The sequence below is a fragment of the Aptenodytes forsteri genome, unplaced genomic scaffold (assembly GCF_000699145.1).
Source record: "Aptenodytes forsteri isolate BGI_AS27 unplaced genomic scaffold, ASM69914v1 Scaffold202, whole genome shotgun sequence".
NCBI classification, from domain to species: domain Eukaryota; kingdom Metazoa; phylum Chordata; class Aves; order Sphenisciformes; family Spheniscidae; genus Aptenodytes; species Aptenodytes forsteri.
In genome coordinates, this window is record NW_008793961.1 from 92,567 (window position 1) to 112,627 (window position 20,061).

Below are 20,061 nucleotides of genomic sequence, written 5' to 3' on the forward strand. Positions count from 1 at the left end.
AGCGAAAAGCCCTTACCCCGGCCCGCCAGCCCTGCTCATGCCCAGCCTCCCCAACACCTTTCACCTTTCTTCTCCAAGGCGGTTTTGGGGGTTGGGGGTGGAAGCTGAACCCACCTGGATCTAGGAGACACCACTGACGTGAGCAGGGAGAAAGGGCTTTTAAATCAAGGCAAGTGGGGTGAGCCCCTTGAAACGTAGGGGCTGCAGGGACTGCACCCGGACCCTCCCGACCTGGATGCACAAACCTACCCTGACACTTCTGCCACTGCAATCGGAGATGCCGGGGCCAGGCTCCCCAGGGCCGGGGCAGGCTGGGGAGAGCGCAGCAGAGAGCCCTTACCCCGGCCCGCCAGCCCTGCTCATGCCCAGCCTCCCCAACACCTTTCTTTTGTCTTCTCCAAGGCGGTTTTGGGGGTTCCTGCTGGAAGCTGAACCCACCTGGATCTAGGAGACACCACTGACGTGAGCAGGGAGAAAGGGCTTTTAAATCAAGGCAAGTGGGGTGAGCCCCTTGAAACGTAGGGGCTGCAGGGACTGCACCCGGACCCTCCCGACCTGGATGCACAAACCTACCCTGACAAACATCCCACCAGCCAAGTTTGGGAGCAGCTGTAGTCCCAAAGCCACCGGTGACCTAACCACTAGAGGGGGACAAACCCATAGCGGGTAAAGCAAGGTCTCCCCAGCCAGCCCCAGCTCCCCGAGACCCTCCCCACCGTGGCTCCAGACCACCACAATTAAAATGGAGGAAACTCTTGAAATAAAGCAAGCTCCCCAGAGCAGCACTGGAGAACAGTGACTGCTCCCATTCCTGGTGCAGCCAAAGCATCTGCAGGCAACCTCAGCTTTTGTCTCTCCTACCCCTGGAGAGCCCAGGAAGCCACTGGGCCACGCTGACCAGACACCTGGGTCCAGACTGTCACCACCTGAACCGCCAACGACACCCTCAGGCCCCCGGCACAGGCTCCCCACAGATCTCGCCGTCTGCGTTGCACTGGGGATGCCCAGCCCTGCCAGTACGGTTTGGCCCGGCGTGGAGGATGTGCAGGGTGGCTTCTCTGTCACGTTGCTACGGTCAAGCACATCAGATGGCGTGCTGAGGTGATGCCTGGTCAGGCAGGATGGCAGAGGGGTCTTTGGCCCCACGTGCTCCAGGCTGCAGCGCTCCCATTTGGTCCATTTGGACAGCGACCATGGAAGTGTCAGACATCTCGTGAACGCCGCACCGCCGGCACACCCACAGGGAGGGGAGCTCAGCACCTTACACTGCGGTTTAGTCTCATCTGACCCGCAGGCAGGAGCATGGCCAGTGCTGCCATCCCACCAAGGGGGGACCTTTTTTGGCACAGCTCACAGGCCACCCTGGCCTTCCTCATCCATCCCTGGTGGAAGCAGCTTTTGTTCCTCGCCAAGTCCTCTCTGTGTCCCGTTGCCCTGCAGCAAATGGGGGACTGTGCATGCTCTTCCCACAGGCAGAGAGGGACTGGAGTGCCCCGAGACCACTCACTCCTCCCAAGGGCACTCATCGGTGCTTTTACATCCCCTGGGCTTCAGCAAGCTGACATGTTCGCTGCTTCTCTTAGACATGAGCACCTGGAGAAACAAACTGTCTTGGGAAAGCAGATTCCAGCTGGCAGATTTGCTGGGGCAGGGAAAGTAGAGCACGAGGCACAGGGAACGTTTCAGGCAGATGTGACCCACAGGAGGAGCAGACCAGGCAGACAAGAAGAATAACATGCATTTGTAGAGGAGCGAAGAGATGTCTCTGATCCTGGGGAGACCCAGCACAACACAGAGCCAGGTACGTGGGCAATGCCAGACCAGAGGCTTTGAGATGAGTTCCTGGAGACAGGATCCACACTTCTGGGAGAGGCTCTTCTTGTTTCTACAACGCTTGGTGCTCCAACACCTCCATGCAGAGCCCAAATATAACCCGTTTGTGCCAGTTACCAAGGCCGCAGGGCTTGGTGGCACTGCGGCAAGCAAATGGTTCAGATGTGGGCTCAGCTCCCCACAAGTCAGCCAACAGCAGGTCTGACAGCTCTTAAGCCAGAACCTCATGGACCGTCCTGCTCCTCTGAAGCCTAAATGAGGGAAAGCAGCACACCCCGAGAGGGGTCAGAAGTGATGGACATAAGCAGTCAAAAGACAACGGGACCCCTCAGCAGTTCCCTCTTTGCCAATGATCTTTCCAATGCCTCCAGTCCAGACCATGCACAGAGGCATCACCAAATGGATGGAGATTTTTCAGCAAGACATCAGTGCTACAAGGCAACATATTCACAATCTCATTTCGCAAAGGCAGGTCTTCTCCTGAGGCAGTGCTAGAAGCCCTTCTGATTTCTGTGGGCCCTCCCATTTAAGCCACTGGAGAGCAGCTCTCAGTCACCGGTTCAGAAGGCTGAATCACCACAGCGATGTGGTGTCACCAGGAGCTTTCCAAGGGAGACCGGCAAAGCTAGAAAGGTTAAGGAGAGGCAGAAGTGGCAACATGCTCTTCCTCTTCAAGATGCCCCAAGCAGACTTGTCTAGGATGGGTTTACAGAGTCTCAGCAGATGGACAATCCTTCCTGCCGTGGAGCTGGAAGCACATCTTTGTCACATCCAAAGCATCGTGTCCCACCATGTGACGGCTCCAGGCTCAACTCATGACAGGATACAGAAGCAATATTTCTTCACGTGACCCAACATACAGATATTTTGAAGTCACGGTCACCACACAAGAGGCTGTGGGAAAAGGCAGCATTTTCCTGGTCTGTGCCTGCTCCCGTGTGCCTGGGGACACTGGTTAGCAGAGGGTGGCAGGAAGCGTGGTAGGACGTTTGATCTGACAGGTGGATCGAGGTGCCAGGTCACTACCTGCATGTCTGGGCTCTACGGTGAGAAAACACCATGTTCTGATACCGGGTAGCAGACAGACCAAATAAACATGCAGGCCACAGCCATGAAAGCCTTCCACAATACAATATCTGCCTAACTGGAAGACAGGTAAGTAGTGACGGCAGCAAAGTTGGCAAGCGCTGAAAACACGTTAGTTCTGTGCTTCTCTAGAGCAGGTCTTTCCCAACGGTCCTGTTGGCCAGATCCCAGGTCCATTAATGATCTCACCTGGTGACGTAAGCATAAGAGTGCCTGCTGCAGATCGATGGCCCCAGAATCAGGCTAAGATGCTGTGGAGGACGTATGCTTTCTGTTTAGCTTAAGTCACTGAAAATGGAGTAGGCTCTAGTTCTTCACTAGCATGTAAAGAGAAATAGCAGATGAACAGAAGGGATCCGGGTCTAGGGTGCAGCACGAGGGATCCCACATGGATCACGCCTCCAAGAGCTGCAAGGGACAGCAGGAGCATCAGAACAAGACCGGCAAAGGGAAGGGCTGCGCTTACACACAGCCACAGTAGGGCTGTGTTCTGGGAGAGTCAGCTACAGTTGTGCAAGAACACAAAAGCTATTAGAGGAGGGAATTATACCGAAGCCTGCATAGGAAACACGACTGAAATAGGATCTGTATCCCACATCATGAGTTACAGATGCATGGATGGCCACTTCATGCCTCTTAGGCAGGACAAGTTGTTACCAAGCTAATAAAAAAAAGTGTTCTCCATACAAGCTGATGATATTGAAAATCAGCCCTTCACTCATCGGGCTTTTCAGTGACCAGACCAGTTAAAAGGTTTAGTTACAAAACGTCTTACCCCTTTCCAGGATTTATAAGCCAACCTACATTTGCCAGTTCCATCATCTCTAAGGAAAAATGTACGTTTTGAAAGTAGAGGTTTGCTGTAGTTTGACAAACTTGCCCTATTTTCTCCAGCCACTGCAGTCTGATGACTAAGAATCTTCATGCCTTGAGGATGCCATGTAGCACAGGCTTTACCTGGGAGGCTGCTAGTCCCAAGGGACAGAGTCCTGCAGCTCAGGATACTTCTGAACCCCAGAGGACAGCCAGCTTTAAGGACCAAGTCCTTCAGGGAAGCTGTTTGCTCTGACTGGACTGCAGGGACTTTCACTTTCACTCAGCTCATCTGTGAGGTACAACCGGACACGGGGGCTGGTGGGTCACATCAAAACCATAGGCACATGTCCATTAGTTCCAGACCATAACAGGTCCTTTGAACAGGTCTCAAAAGCTAGCTGAACACCGACAATCTGGAATGCTCTGCCTTCAAAACACCCAACACGTGACACCAGCGTCCCTTTCTCAGTCCAAGGGTGAAATGCTGCGCTCACAGCTCAGAGCATCATATGGTCCGTGGTAAGGCCGAGGCCACCCCACCGCCGTGGCTCAGAAACACACGCGTTGCGTACTTGAAGGCCACGGCACAGACAGTGCACTTAAAGCCACAGGAAACCAGAAGTGCAGCCACCTAACAGCACCTGCTCCCACTCCTTCAGCCAAGCTCCACCAGAGCTCGGCCTGCAAACGACAGCCCACCCTGGGACGCCAGAGCTGCGCCCTCTGCTCCAAACGGAGAAGAGCGCCGGTTTCACCAAATGACCCACAAAAAAAAAAAAAAAAATCAGGAGACAGCGCTTGGAAAAGAAACATGATGGCAAAGACCAGGATACACCCATGGTTGTGTCTGGATGTCAGCTTCGGTACAGGCAAGCAGCTGAACAGATCACCATCAGCAAGGAAGGGAGCACAAGGTAACTGCGGTTTTAGGGACTAAAATGGGCTTCTGGGGAATAGAGCGAGGCTGGCATTCTCACTTCAGCGCCGAAAGGGCTAAAAAACCGAAGCTCATGGAGTCAGCTCAACAGGTCTGGCGGATAAAGCTCATGGTGTAAAGCAGGGTGGGGCGGAAGAAAAAACAAGACTCTCATAACCTAAGGTCACATCCTGTGCAAACAACCCAAAGAAACAACGCCAAATCCACCTGGGGCAAGTAAAGGGCTCCAACTGTCACAGTGTCCAGCAGCCCAAGGAGTCCACAGCCGGAACTGGAAGTGAACTGTATCGCATAACAAGCACTCTTGCACTGACACCCGTAAGGGACCCAGACAGGGCCCAGAGGGTCCCCAGAGCAGTCCCAGCCACGCTGGCTGGGAGCAGTTACTGCTCTTGCTAGCCCCAACCCAAAATCCAAGCCAGGGCTGTCCCTCAGCATCAGTTGGTGTAACATTAGCCTCATGCAGAGAAAGGACACCAAGCCTGCAGACACATCACCCCCTTGTCCCAGGACGGGGCTAAGGTCAGGGTCAAGCACAGTTTCCCTGTGGCGAAATGCCTTTCCACCTCCAATGCCGCAAGAAAGTGGAGGCGCCCTGGCAGCCCCGAGGAACAGCAGCACTTGCGGCTCCCTCACGCCTACGTACCTTGACGTCAGCGATGAGGGCGTCCTCATCCTCAATGCCGGTGGGAACGCACTTCTTGTGCAGAGGGAGCGACTCCAGTTTGTCCACGAGGCAGCGCAGCCCCTCCAGCTCAAACTGCGTCAGGTGCACCTTCCTGCTCTTGCGTGGGCTGCCACTGTTCGGGTCCCAGGCCTGGCCATTTTGGGAGCCCCGGCTGGAGTCGGAAGAGTCTATAGATGGGGTCTTCTTCAGACCCGGCAGGCTGCTCCGGCAGCTCCTGCCCAGTTCATCATAGTCCACATTGGCACCGTTGGCTATGGGGCTGGTGAGAATGGACCGCCTTGTGACCGGTCGCCTGGGTTCCTTCCCTGCTGCATCCTCCTCCTCTTCCTCCTCCTCCTCCTCTTCCATGTTTACCGAGTCCGAGGAGCTCAGCTCCATATCTGCCATGATGAAGAAAGAGTGAGAGAAGAGCACAGTGGCCAGACAACTACTCGCAGGAGGTGTTCAGTCTCTAGAGGAATCCCCCCAGTTACCAGAGATGCTGGAGCAACAGATATGTACGGGGACAAGGCGAGAGGAAACGATGGGGCACATAGCGGCTAGAAAAGAACAGCTAGAACCCTTTCCCATTCCTGGCTCATTCTGTGGAAAGGTGAGGCACAGGATATGGGAAAACCTCCCAGAGGAGGAGACAGCAACGCCCTAGACTGAATTTCATAGAATCCTAGAATGGTTTGGGTTGGAAGGGACCTTTAAAGATCATCTAGTCCAACCCCCCTGCCATGGGCAGGGGCATCTTTCACTAGATCAGGTTGCTCAAAGCCCCATCCAACATGACTTTGCTTTGGAGGGCTTGGGATCTCCAGCCATCTGGTCCTGCGAGTGACTTGAGACCTTGACCCTGCCTTCGTGATAGGAGAACGAGGATGTGGACTCACTAGATGACTGTGAGGTCTCCAAGCCTGATTGTGCATGATAAAGCACCCTTCTCTGACAGTAAAAGGGAAGAGGGCTCTCCTGCTCCCTTCCTTTCAGCTCTGTGCACTAGTTCCCACTTCATGCTGCTCAGTGGTAGAGAAAAGGCGATGAAGGCACTGGAGGCCTCCAGGCAGGAGGAGGACAGAGACAGCCTTTCCCAAACCAAGTGCTGAGGGAGATCTCCAGAGAACTACAGGAAAAGGACAAGAGCTGGGAGCTGAGTCCCTCTGCTAGGGCCCCTTGGACTGAAGTCGAAAGCCCCAAAGAGGCTGTTGCTGTGAGGAGAGGTGCCCAGGAGTCAGTATTTACAGCCTCTTAGGAGAGCAAGGACAGATTTGGTTCAAGGGCCTTGGGTGGAGGCTATCCAGCCCTCTCCCACTCTGAAGAGTCTCTGTAAGAAATCATCTCTTGAACCACTGCTCAGGCCCCGCTTGCCTTGGCTGTAAGGAAGCCAAACATTCCTTTTGCAAGAGACTCCCTGCACTCCCTTGCACGTAACTTTGACAGCACTTTAAACTCTGCGTGCAGGAAGGCCCTGATCAGCGAGAAAGCATTACTGCCCCGCAAGCTCACAGCACAGCGGTGGTTACTGCAACTTCCCTCCGCCTCTTCTGTTAAAGGCTTTGTGTGTACAGCAAGGCCAGGAACTTGTGTGCTGGTTTTGCAGCTGCAAGGAACCTGGCCTGTTGCAGGGGCAAAGGAGGAAGCAAAAGTCTGGCTAGTTTTGACTTCTTGCTCAAAAGAAAAAAAGCATTACTGCCCCGCAAGCTCACAGCACAGCGGTGGTTACTGCAACTTCCCTCCGCCTCTTCTGTTAAAGGCTTTGTGTGTACAGCAAGGCCAGGAACTTGTGTGCTGGTTTTGCAGCTGCAAGGAACCTGGCCTGTTGCAGGGGCAAAGGAGGAAGCAAAAGTCTGGCTAGTTTTGACTTCTTGCTCAAAAGAAAAGAAATAAAATCACACCTGCTTCGTCCAGTCTGCAATGCCCTCCGACTGCTCAGTACAGCAAAGAGCGAAGAGGGAGGAAATACCCAAAGAAACCACCTTGTGAAATTGAGGAAGTGATGGTCCCAAATTGTTCCCACACAGCCCTCCCCTGCCCGCCGCGCTGCTAAGCCAGACAGTACCCCAGCAGGAGGGTGCAAGAAAGCGCTTCAATACGGGTGAGGAAGGAATAAGGGCCGGACAGCCAACGCAGCGGGCTTACCCATACTGAGCGATTCCTTCTGGAAGTCCTTGGTCAGGTGTGAGCGGCTAGTGATGCAGTAGACATAGCGCTCCAGCACGTACCAACACATCTCGTAATAGAAGGGATAACGAAACTTATTTGGGACCTGCGAAAGAGGCAAGGGGAAGGGGATCAGCTCAGGCCTCCTTCACCACAGGGCTGCACAGAGATAGCTCTTATTACTGCTGCCTCAAACCAGACCGATCCCCTCCTGAGAGACAGGAAACGCACGTACGTGTTTAACAGCATCATTCATGCTTCTGGCAGCCTGATGTAATTCTCCTTGCAGAAGAATATTATCACCAGGCAGAGCAGAGACCAGGCACTACTCACTTGCAAGCCATTAACATTTCATTTTTCTTTGTTAGGGTTGCAGGTCTTCCCCCACAGACCTCCTTCTCATTAGTACAAGAAAAAAGCAGCAGATGCCACAAAAGGTTTTGGTTGAAGGTAATGGTTCAAGCCCTCTTCCCAAGCCCCAGCACAGCATCTGACAGTATTTGTACGGGGCGAGGGAAAGGGCTGGTCTATTAAGAAACCAGGATGCCAGCTCAGCTATTTAGCAGAGTGCTATCGGGGATCTGTCACATCGGCGCCGGCAATTCACACGCAGGCAGAAGATGCCACTGACCCTGCTGCCTGCCTCGCACCTTCCTGAGGCTACACTGCCCAGGGTGGAGCAGGTACACACTCCATCATTCTATGTATGTCTCGGCTGCTCTGGATGATGGTCTGACACGAGTGCTAACTCAGGGTGCTGCAGCAGGGAGGACCCGTGAACTGCTTCGGAGAGGCCAACAGTCCGTCCATCTCAGCCCAGGCGTGTCCTGAGGCTTCTCTGCAGGTGCTGAGCACTGCAGGACCCATGTCTCCACAAGGAGCAAGCGAGAACACCCACTTGCCAACAGCATTCTCTGCTCGAGACCTCAGGAAGTCTTTAGTTTTAGTCATCTTAGACCACATCAAGGTCTAAGATCAACACCAAGCAGCAGCAGAAGGCAGCCAGGTAAGGGAAGAGGCAACACGCTGGATGCACTCCCATGGACATGCTGCTGCCTTCCTCTTCAGGCAGCCAGGGGAGGTCCCCATCACACTCACAGCAAGGTTTCCAGACCCCTCGGAAGCCTGGTGTCAGACTGGAGGCGGTACAAAGGAACATAACAAGCCTTAGTGCACATTGCAGGCTGCCCCTCTGCCCAAGTTCTTGCCTGTACATTTAGCAGGCTAGGACATCTCGTTTACAGGCAGCTGGAGTTTGAGAAATCTGTGACAGAGTGAGATTCAACTTGCCTGCCCGCACACCACCGCTCCTGGCTGCGCCCTCCCCACACACCACCGCTCCTGGCTGCGCCCTCTCCACCATCCCAGGAGGCCACATCCTTCCAGCTCTCCCGCAGGTCCTTACCCGCGTGCGGTCTTCGATGCTGTAGATCCGGAGCTGCATAGGGATGTTGAAGCTGTGTAAGAAGTTGCCTCCAAAAACCAGCGTGTCCATGGGAGTGTACACAGCATGGATCCAACCTTGGAGAGAAAGCAGAGCTTGAAGAATCCTCCTGAGTGACTAGGTGAGGTCAAGGTCTCACAACTGACAGTCCCTACTAATTCAATCCCTTTGCAATCTCTTACGAACTGTGCTCTTCAGAGCAGGGCTGTCAAATATGCACAACCTTCACGCTGCTCAGCTAAGTCCACCCTGACAGTTGCACGCTTAACCTGCATCCAGGTTAGCCGCAAACACACAGACTAGCTATTGACCCCTTGTCACAACAGCCAGCCCTAGCAGCAGCGGGGGGCTAGGATGGCACCACATAGACTCCAGCTCTTTGAGGAAGGCAGACATCACTGTCTTACAGCAACAACAATGTCCACCCCTCCCGAAGTGTCATTACTGAATTACTCAATACTTGGCTCACTTGACCCATCTAAGAGCTAGAGACAGACTTGTACTTAGGCTCTTAAATACACCTGTGGATCTGGCCTCGCATCCTCCCATGGTGGCACACGTGCCAGTATCCACCTCCTGTCCATAGCTTTTTGTCATCCTGGTGTCTCTGGAAAGTTGCTTTCTAGTTTCTAAAGCTTTTTGTCTCTGGAAAGTTGCTTTCTAGTTTCTAGGCCTAAGAACACCAGCAACAAGGAAAACAGTCTTCCAAAGTCTGTTCAACAATTGAAAAACCCTCAAAGTAACTCAAGTCCCAGCTCTGTTATCTCCAAGGTTAAGCAATTCAGACAAGCCCAACATTTTGGGAATTCCAGCATGGGTTTCCTTAGGGCAAGGCCACTCAATTCAAAAGAAGCGTCAGTCGCGGTAACAGGACTCAAATGAGTCACTTGTGCAATCCCTGGTGTTTTCTGTTCCTGGTCCCGCTGTAAGCTACACCACAGCTTATTCCTACGGTGCTGTTGCAGATGAAACGGCAAGTTACAGCAGCCTTTGACATCTGAGACAGTCTTACGGACACAATTTTTATGCAACAGTTTTATTAGAAGCCTTCAAAGGAGTCCAAGAATCTTTCTCCTTGCAAGGGAATATTCCCTAGTGCAAGCACATTTTACAGACATCCCAGGTCTCCGTCACAGGTTCTAAAAGGCCGTGAGCCAGTCCTCGCAACCAACCACCTTGAGCTGCTTTTTCATCTGCCTTGTCTCTTCTGCCTTTGCTGTTTTCTAGCACAGCACTGTACTAACCGTGCATGCAAGATATTGCTGATGCCCTCCAATTATTCTGCTTGCTAAACCAAGTCAGGCTAAAGATTTCTCTTAACTCTTGAGAGTGTTCCCACTCCCAACCTCCAAGTCTCCTTGCCCAAGCCCTCTGCAAAGCAGTTACCTGCAAGTCTCTCCATGTTACTGCTTCCCAGCTCCCTATTGGGTTTCAGCATTTTCCAACATCCACTTCTAGCTATATGCTTTCCAGTTCTCCTATCTCCAGTACATGCAGACTTCGATTGTCTTTCCTCGCGTCCAGAGCAGTCACCTCGTTCCTTAAACTCACACACTGGCTCCCTTCCTTGCTTCACAATTTGAACATAAAACTCTGCAGAGATTTCACAAGAGACCCGGGAAGCTGAGGAGCTATGCTGCCTTGGGCCAGCCTCTGTCCTCAATGTGCGCTGCTCCGCATGCGAACATGACGGGCACTGGGAAAGCCTCCTTTAATAATTGATCAAGCGTGACGTGAGCCAGCCACAGCTTTCCCGTCGCTTGGGCTGAATCCACAGTGCCATGACAGGCATGTTTTGGGAGCTGGCAAGCAAGAAGACGGAGCCACATCACATCTCCCTCTTCTAGTTACTCATGAGGGAAGAAGCTAAATCCTGCCTGTTCCGATTTTGCTTGTGTCCCAGGAGTTTCAGCCTCTTGCCACAACCCTGGCAAAGGCCAGGATGTGCCTGCCCACCCTGAGGTACCTGAGGGGATGACAAACGTGTAGCCCTGCTTGAGCTCGATGCGCTGGCACTCTGACACTCTATCCCCAAGAAAAATGTCTCCCTGCTTCCCTGAGAGAAGCCAGTTTTCATAGAGCTCCAGGTTCTGGGGTGTAGGAGGGATCAGCCAGAAGATCTGCAAGTAAAGACGACACATGTATGTAAGACATCACATAATTAAAAGCGACTGACTACCCCCTCCTTCTTCCAAATCCGCCGTGCTCCCTCTCCAGACATCTAAATCTCTTCCTCTCCCCACCCACAGAGGATGCAAATCTGCAGAAATTCCCGCTGAAGTGACCTAAACAGCTGCCCCATTTGAGAGGGCAAGCTGCTGAACAAGGTCCTTCGCGACCTGACGCACCGAGCACCACAGGTAGACTGAGCTTGGGATGTTTTGTAAGGCATTATTTACAACATCAGCGTTGAGATAGAGCGCCCACTGAAGACACCAGAGTATTAGAGACAAAGGAGATATTTACCTGTGTATTTCTGTCATGTTAGCAAGAGCTACAACTGAACTAGAGATTTGCACCTGTCTGGCTCCATGCAATACAGGTGGCATGTAGATATCCATCCCCAACTAGGCTCTTCAGAGACTGTTAGCTCATCCTCTGGGCGAAAGCACTGGAGCCACAAACCATCAGAATCGCTGGGGAAGTCTGGCAGCTACATCTCCTTTGCAAGGAAAGGTGGGTGAAAAGCCCAGATTCTTCAGGCGGGGCAGAGTTTGCTGCCTTTCCTAAAACTAGTCTAAGTCAGTGGAGAAAGATGGGATGGAATAATTGCCCAGGACTTGTCCTAAAGAAGTGAAGAGTTTTTTCCTAGAGATCTGCCTTTACTGACTGTGGAGGGAGCCCATCCAGCCGCCATCAGCTGGCCAGTTCCTTCACAGCAGTTACAAGCAAAAAGGCTCCCTATCCTAAGGCCGTCCAAGGCTCTTTCTCAGGAGATGTCCAGCCACCACAGGCAGCCTTTTTTACCTCCTGGCTCCTTGATGAGTTCAGCCCTAGGTGGCTGATGGTTTGTTTTTTGTGGTTGTTTTTTTTTTTTGTTTTGGTTTTTTTTTTTTTTTTTTTTTTTTTTTTTTTTGTCCAAGGCTCTTTCTCAGGAGATGTCCAGCCACCACAGGCAGCCTTTTTTACCTCCTGGCTCCTTGATGAGTTCAGCCCTAGGTGGCTGATGGTTTGTTTTTTGTGGTTGGTTTTTTTTTTGGTTTGGTTTTGTTTTTTTTGTTTTGTTTTGTTTTGTTTTTTTTATCAGAAGCAGTGAAGTCTCTTCCAATTGCTCACAAGGATTAAGTTAGGAGCTAGGTGCGTTTCACTGGGCAAGAGGTGGGACCAGCCTTTGGTAAATTCTGCACCAGTGCAAAGTTTCCTTGACTACAGCAGAGCTGACACCTGCAGCTAGCAAAAGCTTGAATACAAGCTCTTCCAGCCAACGGCAGTCAGAGGGGAGGTTTTCCCAGCGACGACTTCGTATTGACTAAGTGTCATGCTCCGAACATGACTGTGCTCTCTAGGGCAGCGGAACTGCTAGCTAGGGTGTCTGACTTAACTGTTCAAGTACTAGCTTAGCCCCTTCAGCGATACAGCACCCAAACTATTACAAATCTGTTTTCTGACAGTTAAGAGAACAAATACAACATCCCCACCTGTAAGGGGAGCTTAAGGTGCAACTCACCCTGCCTACGGGCAAGTGGAAGGACTGGCACCTTCCCAGATCCCCTTCCAGACAGATTTCTTCCAAGCCAGACCCCAGTACAACACGCAGCTGGGGTGACGGAAGCCTGGCACAGGGAAATCCCTGCACAATTATAACTGGAAGCCACCCATGATGGAACAAACATTGCACTCAGATGAAGTCTGTAACCAGACAAACTCAAACTCGATGGAGGCTGGGGTTCAGTTTTCGTCTCCTGGGCTGAGCTCAGCTACAGGAAGCTACTCCAGACAAGCAGCTCAAATCTGACACTGTTTCAGAGCTACTTCTCACCAGAAACAACCATTCAAGGGTTTTGCAGTGAAGACCTGTCAGTACTCTTCAGTTTGAATGCTTCTGCTTTTGAAGTCACCTGATGTTTTAAGGTGACCCCTCACACATCTGTTGGCTATTTAAAACCCCTGGACAGCTTAGCTTTAGGAGAGGCTCCCATTCATCTTTAATTACCTTTCTTCCATTCGCTGCTGCTCCCAGTGTGCTATTTGTGCCACACCAAGAGGTGATCAGCCACGTAGCCAAATGATCTCTCAGAAGCCCAAGGCATGGACAAATTGGATTATTCTACTCTGTCATTTAGCCTTTTATAAGGTTGTCTCAGCATCATCTCTACAGCATGGGTTTTCAGCCTGTGCCTGGTGGACATCTGAGGGCCTGAACTACTTCCAAGAACCACAGAGAAACAAGTTTAGGGTGGAAAGACTTCAATTCGCTGTCTGGGACCTGCGCCTTCAAGGACTGACAAGAGAATAGACTAAAAGCCACTCCCCTAAAGCATCTGTAGCTTTCCCAACAGGGACTGTCCTCCTACCTTTCCCCCTCGGTGGATGTGGTACCACACAGAAGTACCACCGAAGTCCACGTGGAAATCTGTGTAGCAGCCCTTGACACTCATCAGACAGTATCTGGCAGAAAACAAGGTGACGATAAAGTGAAAGTGAGTTGCGATCCACATTTTAGAACAGATACAACGCGTTCAAAGGGAATGGGCTGCCCAAACCCAGGCCAGTGGCTCAGAGCAGTGCCAGAAGCCAATTACTGCAGTGCTAAGCACTTTAGCTGCAGGGAGGTGGTGGTTTGCAGGAGAGCTCACTTTGCATTTATATCGCATCCCCACAAAAAGATCTAGTCCAGGTTAAGAGGAGAGCTTTCATCCTCACACACCCGGCAGCTCTAGAAACCCCCGTGTCACACGTCTGGCCTACAGGGCAGGACGGGCAGCGCCTGGCAGCTCAACCAACTCCAGGTGTCTCAAGGTGCTGAGCACCAAGAGTTTCCCCAAAGCGCAGCGAGCTCCTAGAAGCCACGCGACTACCCTTCCACACAGCGTTCGGCAGGGGCTTAAATAACTAACTGCAGTGTCCTTACAAGTGTCACCCGCTGAAATAAACAGGGAGACTGTTCCTCCCGCTTCCCCTTGGTACAAACTGCTTCTCCCTTGGGTAGTTTTCTTGCAAGAGATGCCTTGCTGCCTGCCACCACTGGAACAGCTCAGGAAGTCACTTACTTCTGCACCTTTGGATATTGCATCTCCAGGATAGCATTTGTAGACTCTGTCTGGCTCTCCTTCAGGTGTCTGGGCCACATGTTATCAACCCAGTCAATCAAATCCACCTACAGCAGAAAGGTGGGAGACATGAGTAGAGATGAAAGGGGCACAGTAACCCCTATTGCTGCGCCCCCCCAGCTGTCCTGGAAGCTCAAATACCTATTGCCTGCCTGGTAAGCCCACAGCTCACACGTGGCTGGGCACCTGTGGGATGAAGGGTTGCACCGGGCCCACCAAAGCCACTGTGGTGCTGCACACAGACTGCCAGCCAGCCCAGCCCAGAGCACACCCACAACAGAAGGGACCAAGGAAGGGAAGGAAGCCCTGGCGTTAGCTGAATGGCCATGATACCCCCTTTTTGGCCTCCACACACCCAGCAACCTTCCCGATGCCACTGGTGCAATCCCACGTGTAAAGCACTTAGGACCAGCTGTTCTGATGCCACTTGCTGTACAGTGAGCCTCTGAATTCACACAAGCAGCAAACACCACAGCAAGATCCCAAGCACGGTACTGGGATGCTGGTCTTCCACTTAGGGGCTAGGCAGAAATGCTATGCACTGGGCTTACATAGAAAAAACCATGCTGGGCAGCATCTGCTGGGGTGGGATTCAACTCGCTAAGCTTCAGGACAGCCAGAGCAGGCAGAAATGTCCAGGCTCCCTCTACAGTTAACAGAGAGAAGTGAATGGCGCTACAGAGCTGCCCCTTCCTCTCCACCGACTGCAGGAGCTCAGGCTGTCCATCCCATCTGTCCCACCTTACACACTTCAGTAAGGGCAACCTGTTTTCCCCCTGCCAAACAGCCTCCTGCCCCCCTTCCAGCACACTTCCAGTCTTGGCCACCTCTGCCCTCAGAGATTTCAGCATTTTGCATCAGAAACCCATGTTGTGCCATGCTGCACAACCCTCTGGAGTCTCAGCTGAACACAGGGTTGCTGACCTAACGGGACCATGGTTTCCAAACACCAAGGAAACTGCAAAGCTCAACCAGCACCCAGACTTCAGCTATTCTCTCAAAATGCAGCAAGCATTGCTGAGCTCTGCTGTCCGATTTAGGCCCTGCCAGAGTTTTACACCTGGCCGTGCATTATGGCAAGCCACCCCTGCCCTGCACCTCTCTTTGTCCACAATGGAGCTGATCGCTGCTGCGGGATGCAGGAGAGGGCTCTGCACCAAGCATCAGAGCAGCACAGTGCACAGCACAGAGGGAAAATAGGCCCAAGACTGAATGACAGCCAAGGTCTTGGCAGGCAGTGGAATCAGCTAACTGGGAGAGGCTGGAAGCCAGGGTCCCCCATCCTGTCCCCAACACTCGCTGTGGCCGAGCACAAATCTGACCTCTCTTCAAACTCGGGTGCTTGTTCAAACTCTGTGCCTGTTCTTGATCACCAGCCAGGAGGAGCGGGTTACTTCACTCTAATTATTCCTCAGCCAGTCCCTCCCGTTTCTCTAGTTGCTGGCAGCTAGTGAACAAGACAGCTCTCTGCAGAATGACACGCCAGGGACTTGACCGTGGTCACTATAGCCGAGGGATGCACAGGCTGGGCAGCCCCAGCCTGACTGTGAGATCAGCTGTAGCAGATGAGGTCCGAGTCTAAACACAGGATGCGCTCCAGCAGCTTCCAGAGCACAGCAGTGACATCCCTGGCCGAGCCCATGCATGTTACGAGCAGCCCCTCTCCTCCCGCATTCAAGTGCCAGGCTGCACCTTGCCTACAGAGGACCACAAGCACAAGTGAAAGGACATTCCTGCGGAAGGAAGAGCCATGCTCACCGTAGCAGGTCTCTGCACCAGGTTCTCCAGTTTGGTGTGGCTGAACTCCAGGCTGATGACATTGTAAAGTTTCTCCCGCTCGGCCTCCGGTGTTTCGTAGTAGCGTGCCCACTGTGCCATGGACATCTCAATATCCCTCTGCGTGTTCACATCCATGACATCCACCATCCGTCGGCTCCCTGCCAGAACAGACAGACGTCACTGGAACCGTCCCTGTGTACAGTGGACCACCCAGAAGAGACACTCCAGGAGACATGGGAGCCTTCCTCAAAGAACCCACCCACACACATGTGCGACGTCTTGGCCTCTCCCATAACTTCATCTTCTTCCATACCCACATTGAAACAGAAGCTGCTTCAGGTCAAACTAGACTCCTCAAGCAGGTAAGAGTTGTGATCCACTGGCAAAGGACGGCTCAGGTTCAACCAGCTGCACACTGGGGGAGCCACAAAACCAGACCTCTAGCTTTGATAAACCTGATGACTCTCCCCATTCCTCCCTATCTGCCCAGGGTGCAGCAGGGGCACACTGTGGTCCCCGCACACTTACCGACACACAGCCGCACATCATTCACGCTGAAGTCCGGATCTGGCATCCTGCAGGACAAACACCTTGCTAAAAAAATCATGAAGTGCTTCTGGTTGCAGACCCTTCCCACCTGTAACCCCAGCATTGGCACCCTGAAGATACTACTGTGCTGCTTTTTGCCTCTTGGATGTGGGTGAAAACCATGCAACTAGATCTCTGGGGGCACAGCTCCGGGCTGAGCGCTGGGGTAAAACACTGGGCCCAACTTCTGGCTAGGGAAGCAGATTTGGGAATAGGATATACCATCTCTAGAGCATGAGCTGTTGTACAGTGGCTTCTGGCAGATGAGCAAGCAGGCCTTGAGCTAAGCAATCCTAGCTCTCATTTTAAAGACTGCTCGTATGAGTTATCCCAATATAAAGGACATAGCCAGACCAGTACAAGCAGTATATTTCACTGACACAGCATAACTACTCTAACTGTTTGTACTGGCATACTTATCTGTACAAACACTGCTGTCACAGGCAGAATGGGCGAGCAGCCATTCAAGCAGCTCTTGACCCAGAGAAATAACCAAAAACTCAGGAGAAATCCAGTTTCGCCCACGCTGTAATCCTCAGTATCAAATCTGTGCCCTCCCAAGTCACCCAGCAGTTAAAACCGAGCCCGGCACAATTTCCTATCTAATTCACCACAGTACAGTACATCGTGCACTGGATGAGGTGTTGCCCATCCGTTCGCAGCCAGTTGAGGAAGTTAAGAGCAGTGTTGCTGATACTGGCTCTGACAAAGTTTGCTAGGGCTAACTTATTCCTCTAACTTTCGTATTAATCAAAACCAAAAAACACTGACCTAGCAGAAACACTGGATCAGATCAGGTTTCTTTAATTTTGTAAAAGACATCTACCACCCCGTAGCATATTTATATGAATATCATAAAACAGCACAAAGTCTTGCATCAGTACAGCTTTACACTCAAAGCTGTAAACCTTAATTGACTTACTGTAGCAAGAGAGAGAGGCGGCAGTTTAGAAGTAACCGTGTTGGGCAAATCAGGTTGGAATTCTGGAAAATGCCAGAAATACTACAAATTGCTTGACACTCTGGCAATAGATACCTGTATTACTAGGAAAGAAACCCAGCCAGATTTTGCATCAGAGCAGCAGCGGGACTTTCCAGACATTTGGTTGAATTGTGATCACCTACAGCCAATCCAGTCCTCACATTTTAGGTCCAAACAGACTAGTAAGAACAGGATAACTGGTGTGTAAGATACTTCTCTCTGCTCACTGCACGTAAAGAACACTGTGGACAGGACACAGTCATACCAACTTGGCAGAGCACGGATCCAGCTACCAGGATCAGATCCCACACAGTGTGGAGAGAGGCAAGAAACCGGGCCAGAGTCATCCACCGCTCTGGGCCCCTGACACTTACTTTATTCCCAGGCCGTCAGAGCTCCTGAAGATGAGAGGGTCTCTCAGGCCACCCCGCTGGATGTATTCAACTGTGAAGTCTGGTGTGGGGAGAAAACGAGGGAAGGTGTTAGGGGAGACTCCTTCAGAGGACTATAGACAAACTGAGGTTAGAAAGGATCTCTGGAGATCTCTAGTTCAACCCCGCTCCCAGCGGACTGACTTCAGACTCAGATCAGGTTGTTCAGGGTCCCGTCCAGTTGAGACCCGAGAACCTCCTCATATCTCTGTTGCAAGGCTAGCCAGCGAAAGAAAGCGCTGTTCCTCACTATTTCTACACCCCTTCGGAGATCCTGGAACTCCTTTGCGGCAGGTCTGTGAGCAGCATGGTGTGTGCTGCTTGACAAGCCTCAGACAGGCCCCCCACGGAGGGGGGAGTTTCCTCCAACAGGCTGCACCAGACAGGGGAACAGCACAGTTTTTGGTCCTCAATTCCCTAAGAAGCTCACAGCCAAGCAAGAGATGCCTTGAAGAAATGCTCCTCCCTCATGGTAAATCCTCATGATGCTTGCACCGGCTGTGCGATGAAAAGACATCCCACTGAGCCATATGCGTGGTGAAAGAAAGGGGAGAGATCCCACATAGTCTTTGAATTAAGCATCTAGTAGACATGTGGCTGCAATTACAGGTGCTGACCCAGGCAAACCCTCTTGTTCCTGGCTGCCATGTGTCCCAGCAAGCCTGCAGCACTGCAGACTGGCTCATCGCTCTCCAGACCGAGCGGCTTCCACGCCATTTCCCACACACGCTCCCCGTTACTAGCTCCCCTGGCCCAAGGGCTGAGCAGGCTTGAACCAATCCTCCACCAATACGCCTCACGTTGCCTTCAAACCGCTGAGGGACTGCCGCAGGACTTGCGGGGGAGCAGGCAGAAACGTCCCTGCCTGCTCTGCACCCCTTGGGTTATGCAAGTAAAGCCGTTTACAGCAGAGGGAAGCACAGAACTGCTGTGAATAGCACACAGTTTTCCCAACTTTAGAGAAGGATGGAAAGTAAAAGGCAGCAAAACGCAGGACAGCGGGAAAGGATTTCGTTAACACCACACTGCCTTGTAACCGCCCTTCAAGTTGGCAGTCGGGGAGGCTTTGGGTGTAGTCAGATGCACAAGAGCATAGCCAACGGTGATCACTGTTAGCTTTCTACAAAAGGCTCGGGGAAAGATCATCTCACACCATGCCTCACTGGAGAAGCGGCCAACCACAGCAGCTGTCTGGTTACTGACAGCAGTAGCACACACTACAACACAGCAGTCCCAACACAAACCTTTGCCTTCCATGAAGACCACGAAGGTGGAGTTAAACTTGTTGGTGGATAGCTTTTCCTCGAGGTCAAATGTCCTCTTCCCTTCAATTTCATCATCGGAGATGCCATCGTCCTCATAACGCCGCCTCATCGTGCCACGCTGAGGAGAGAACAGACCAGGAAGGTAAGAGTTATGGACCAGGAGGAACAGCCAGCTCGCTTCCCAGAGCCTCATCTCAACCTAGCACAGCTCAGCCAGGGCCTCTGGGGGAGCCCTTGCCCTGCAGCAGGCGGTCACTAGGAAGCCCACGCGCTTCTACTCCCAGAGAGAAGAGACCCTATATTACAGAGTTATATTATCCACTAAGTCTCTTGCTCAGAAAGCACTGTTGGTATCAGTTTTCAAGAGGGACATGCCAGGGAAGATCTATTTAGGCAACGTCTGTCCTGGATCCAAAACACACCACTGAAACATCAGATTTGCTCCTCCTACAACCAACAGATTTGTGCAAGTTGGGCTGCAGGGGAGACAGATAATTCACTCCTAATGAGCGCTAAGACAGAAACACGGGAGGAGGGGAGATAGCTCAGTATAACTGGGGCAAAGGAAAAAGAATCAGTTTTACCTTTTTACATCATTTTTACAGGTGCATCAGTATTTCACTGTGCTAGAGGTAAAGGCACCTGTGAATTTAAATTCCTGCCAGAACACCAGCTGATAAAGGAAGGGTTTGTTTTATGCTGAAGACAATTTCAAGTTTTCATCTTTGGCTATGCTTGTACACAAAAGTTGATTTATTCCCTTGTTTGTGTGTGTGGGAGTGGAGGGGGGGGGGGGG

The 20,061-nt window shown here is 52.0% G+C and overlaps 1 protein-coding gene across 1 annotated transcript in view; it reads right to left on the bottom strand.

Moving 5' to 3' along the window:
* Nucleotides 1-20,061, bottom strand: part of KDM2A (lysine demethylase 2A) — a 52,861-nt gene that overhangs the window by 11,204 nt on the left and 21,596 nt on the right. The window contains exons 2-11 of the mRNA XM_019474654.1: nt 19,244-19,382; nt 17,943-18,021; nt 16,527-16,573; nt 15,978-16,156; nt 14,160-14,266; nt 13,464-13,557; nt 10,916-11,069; nt 8,911-9,026; nt 7,485-7,611; nt 5,319-5,740 (exon numbers count right to left, since the gene is read on the bottom strand). Coding sequence (XP_019330199.1) covers nt 5,319-5,740; nt 7,485-7,611; nt 8,911-9,026; nt 10,916-11,069; nt 13,464-13,557; nt 14,160-14,266; nt 15,978-16,156; nt 16,527-16,573; nt 17,943-18,021; nt 19,244-19,382 — 1,464 coding nt within the window. The remainder of the gene's footprint in view (nt 1-5,318; nt 5,741-7,484; nt 7,612-8,910; nt 9,027-10,915; nt 11,070-13,463; nt 13,558-14,159; nt 14,267-15,977; nt 16,157-16,526; nt 16,574-17,942; nt 18,022-19,243; nt 19,383-20,061) is intronic.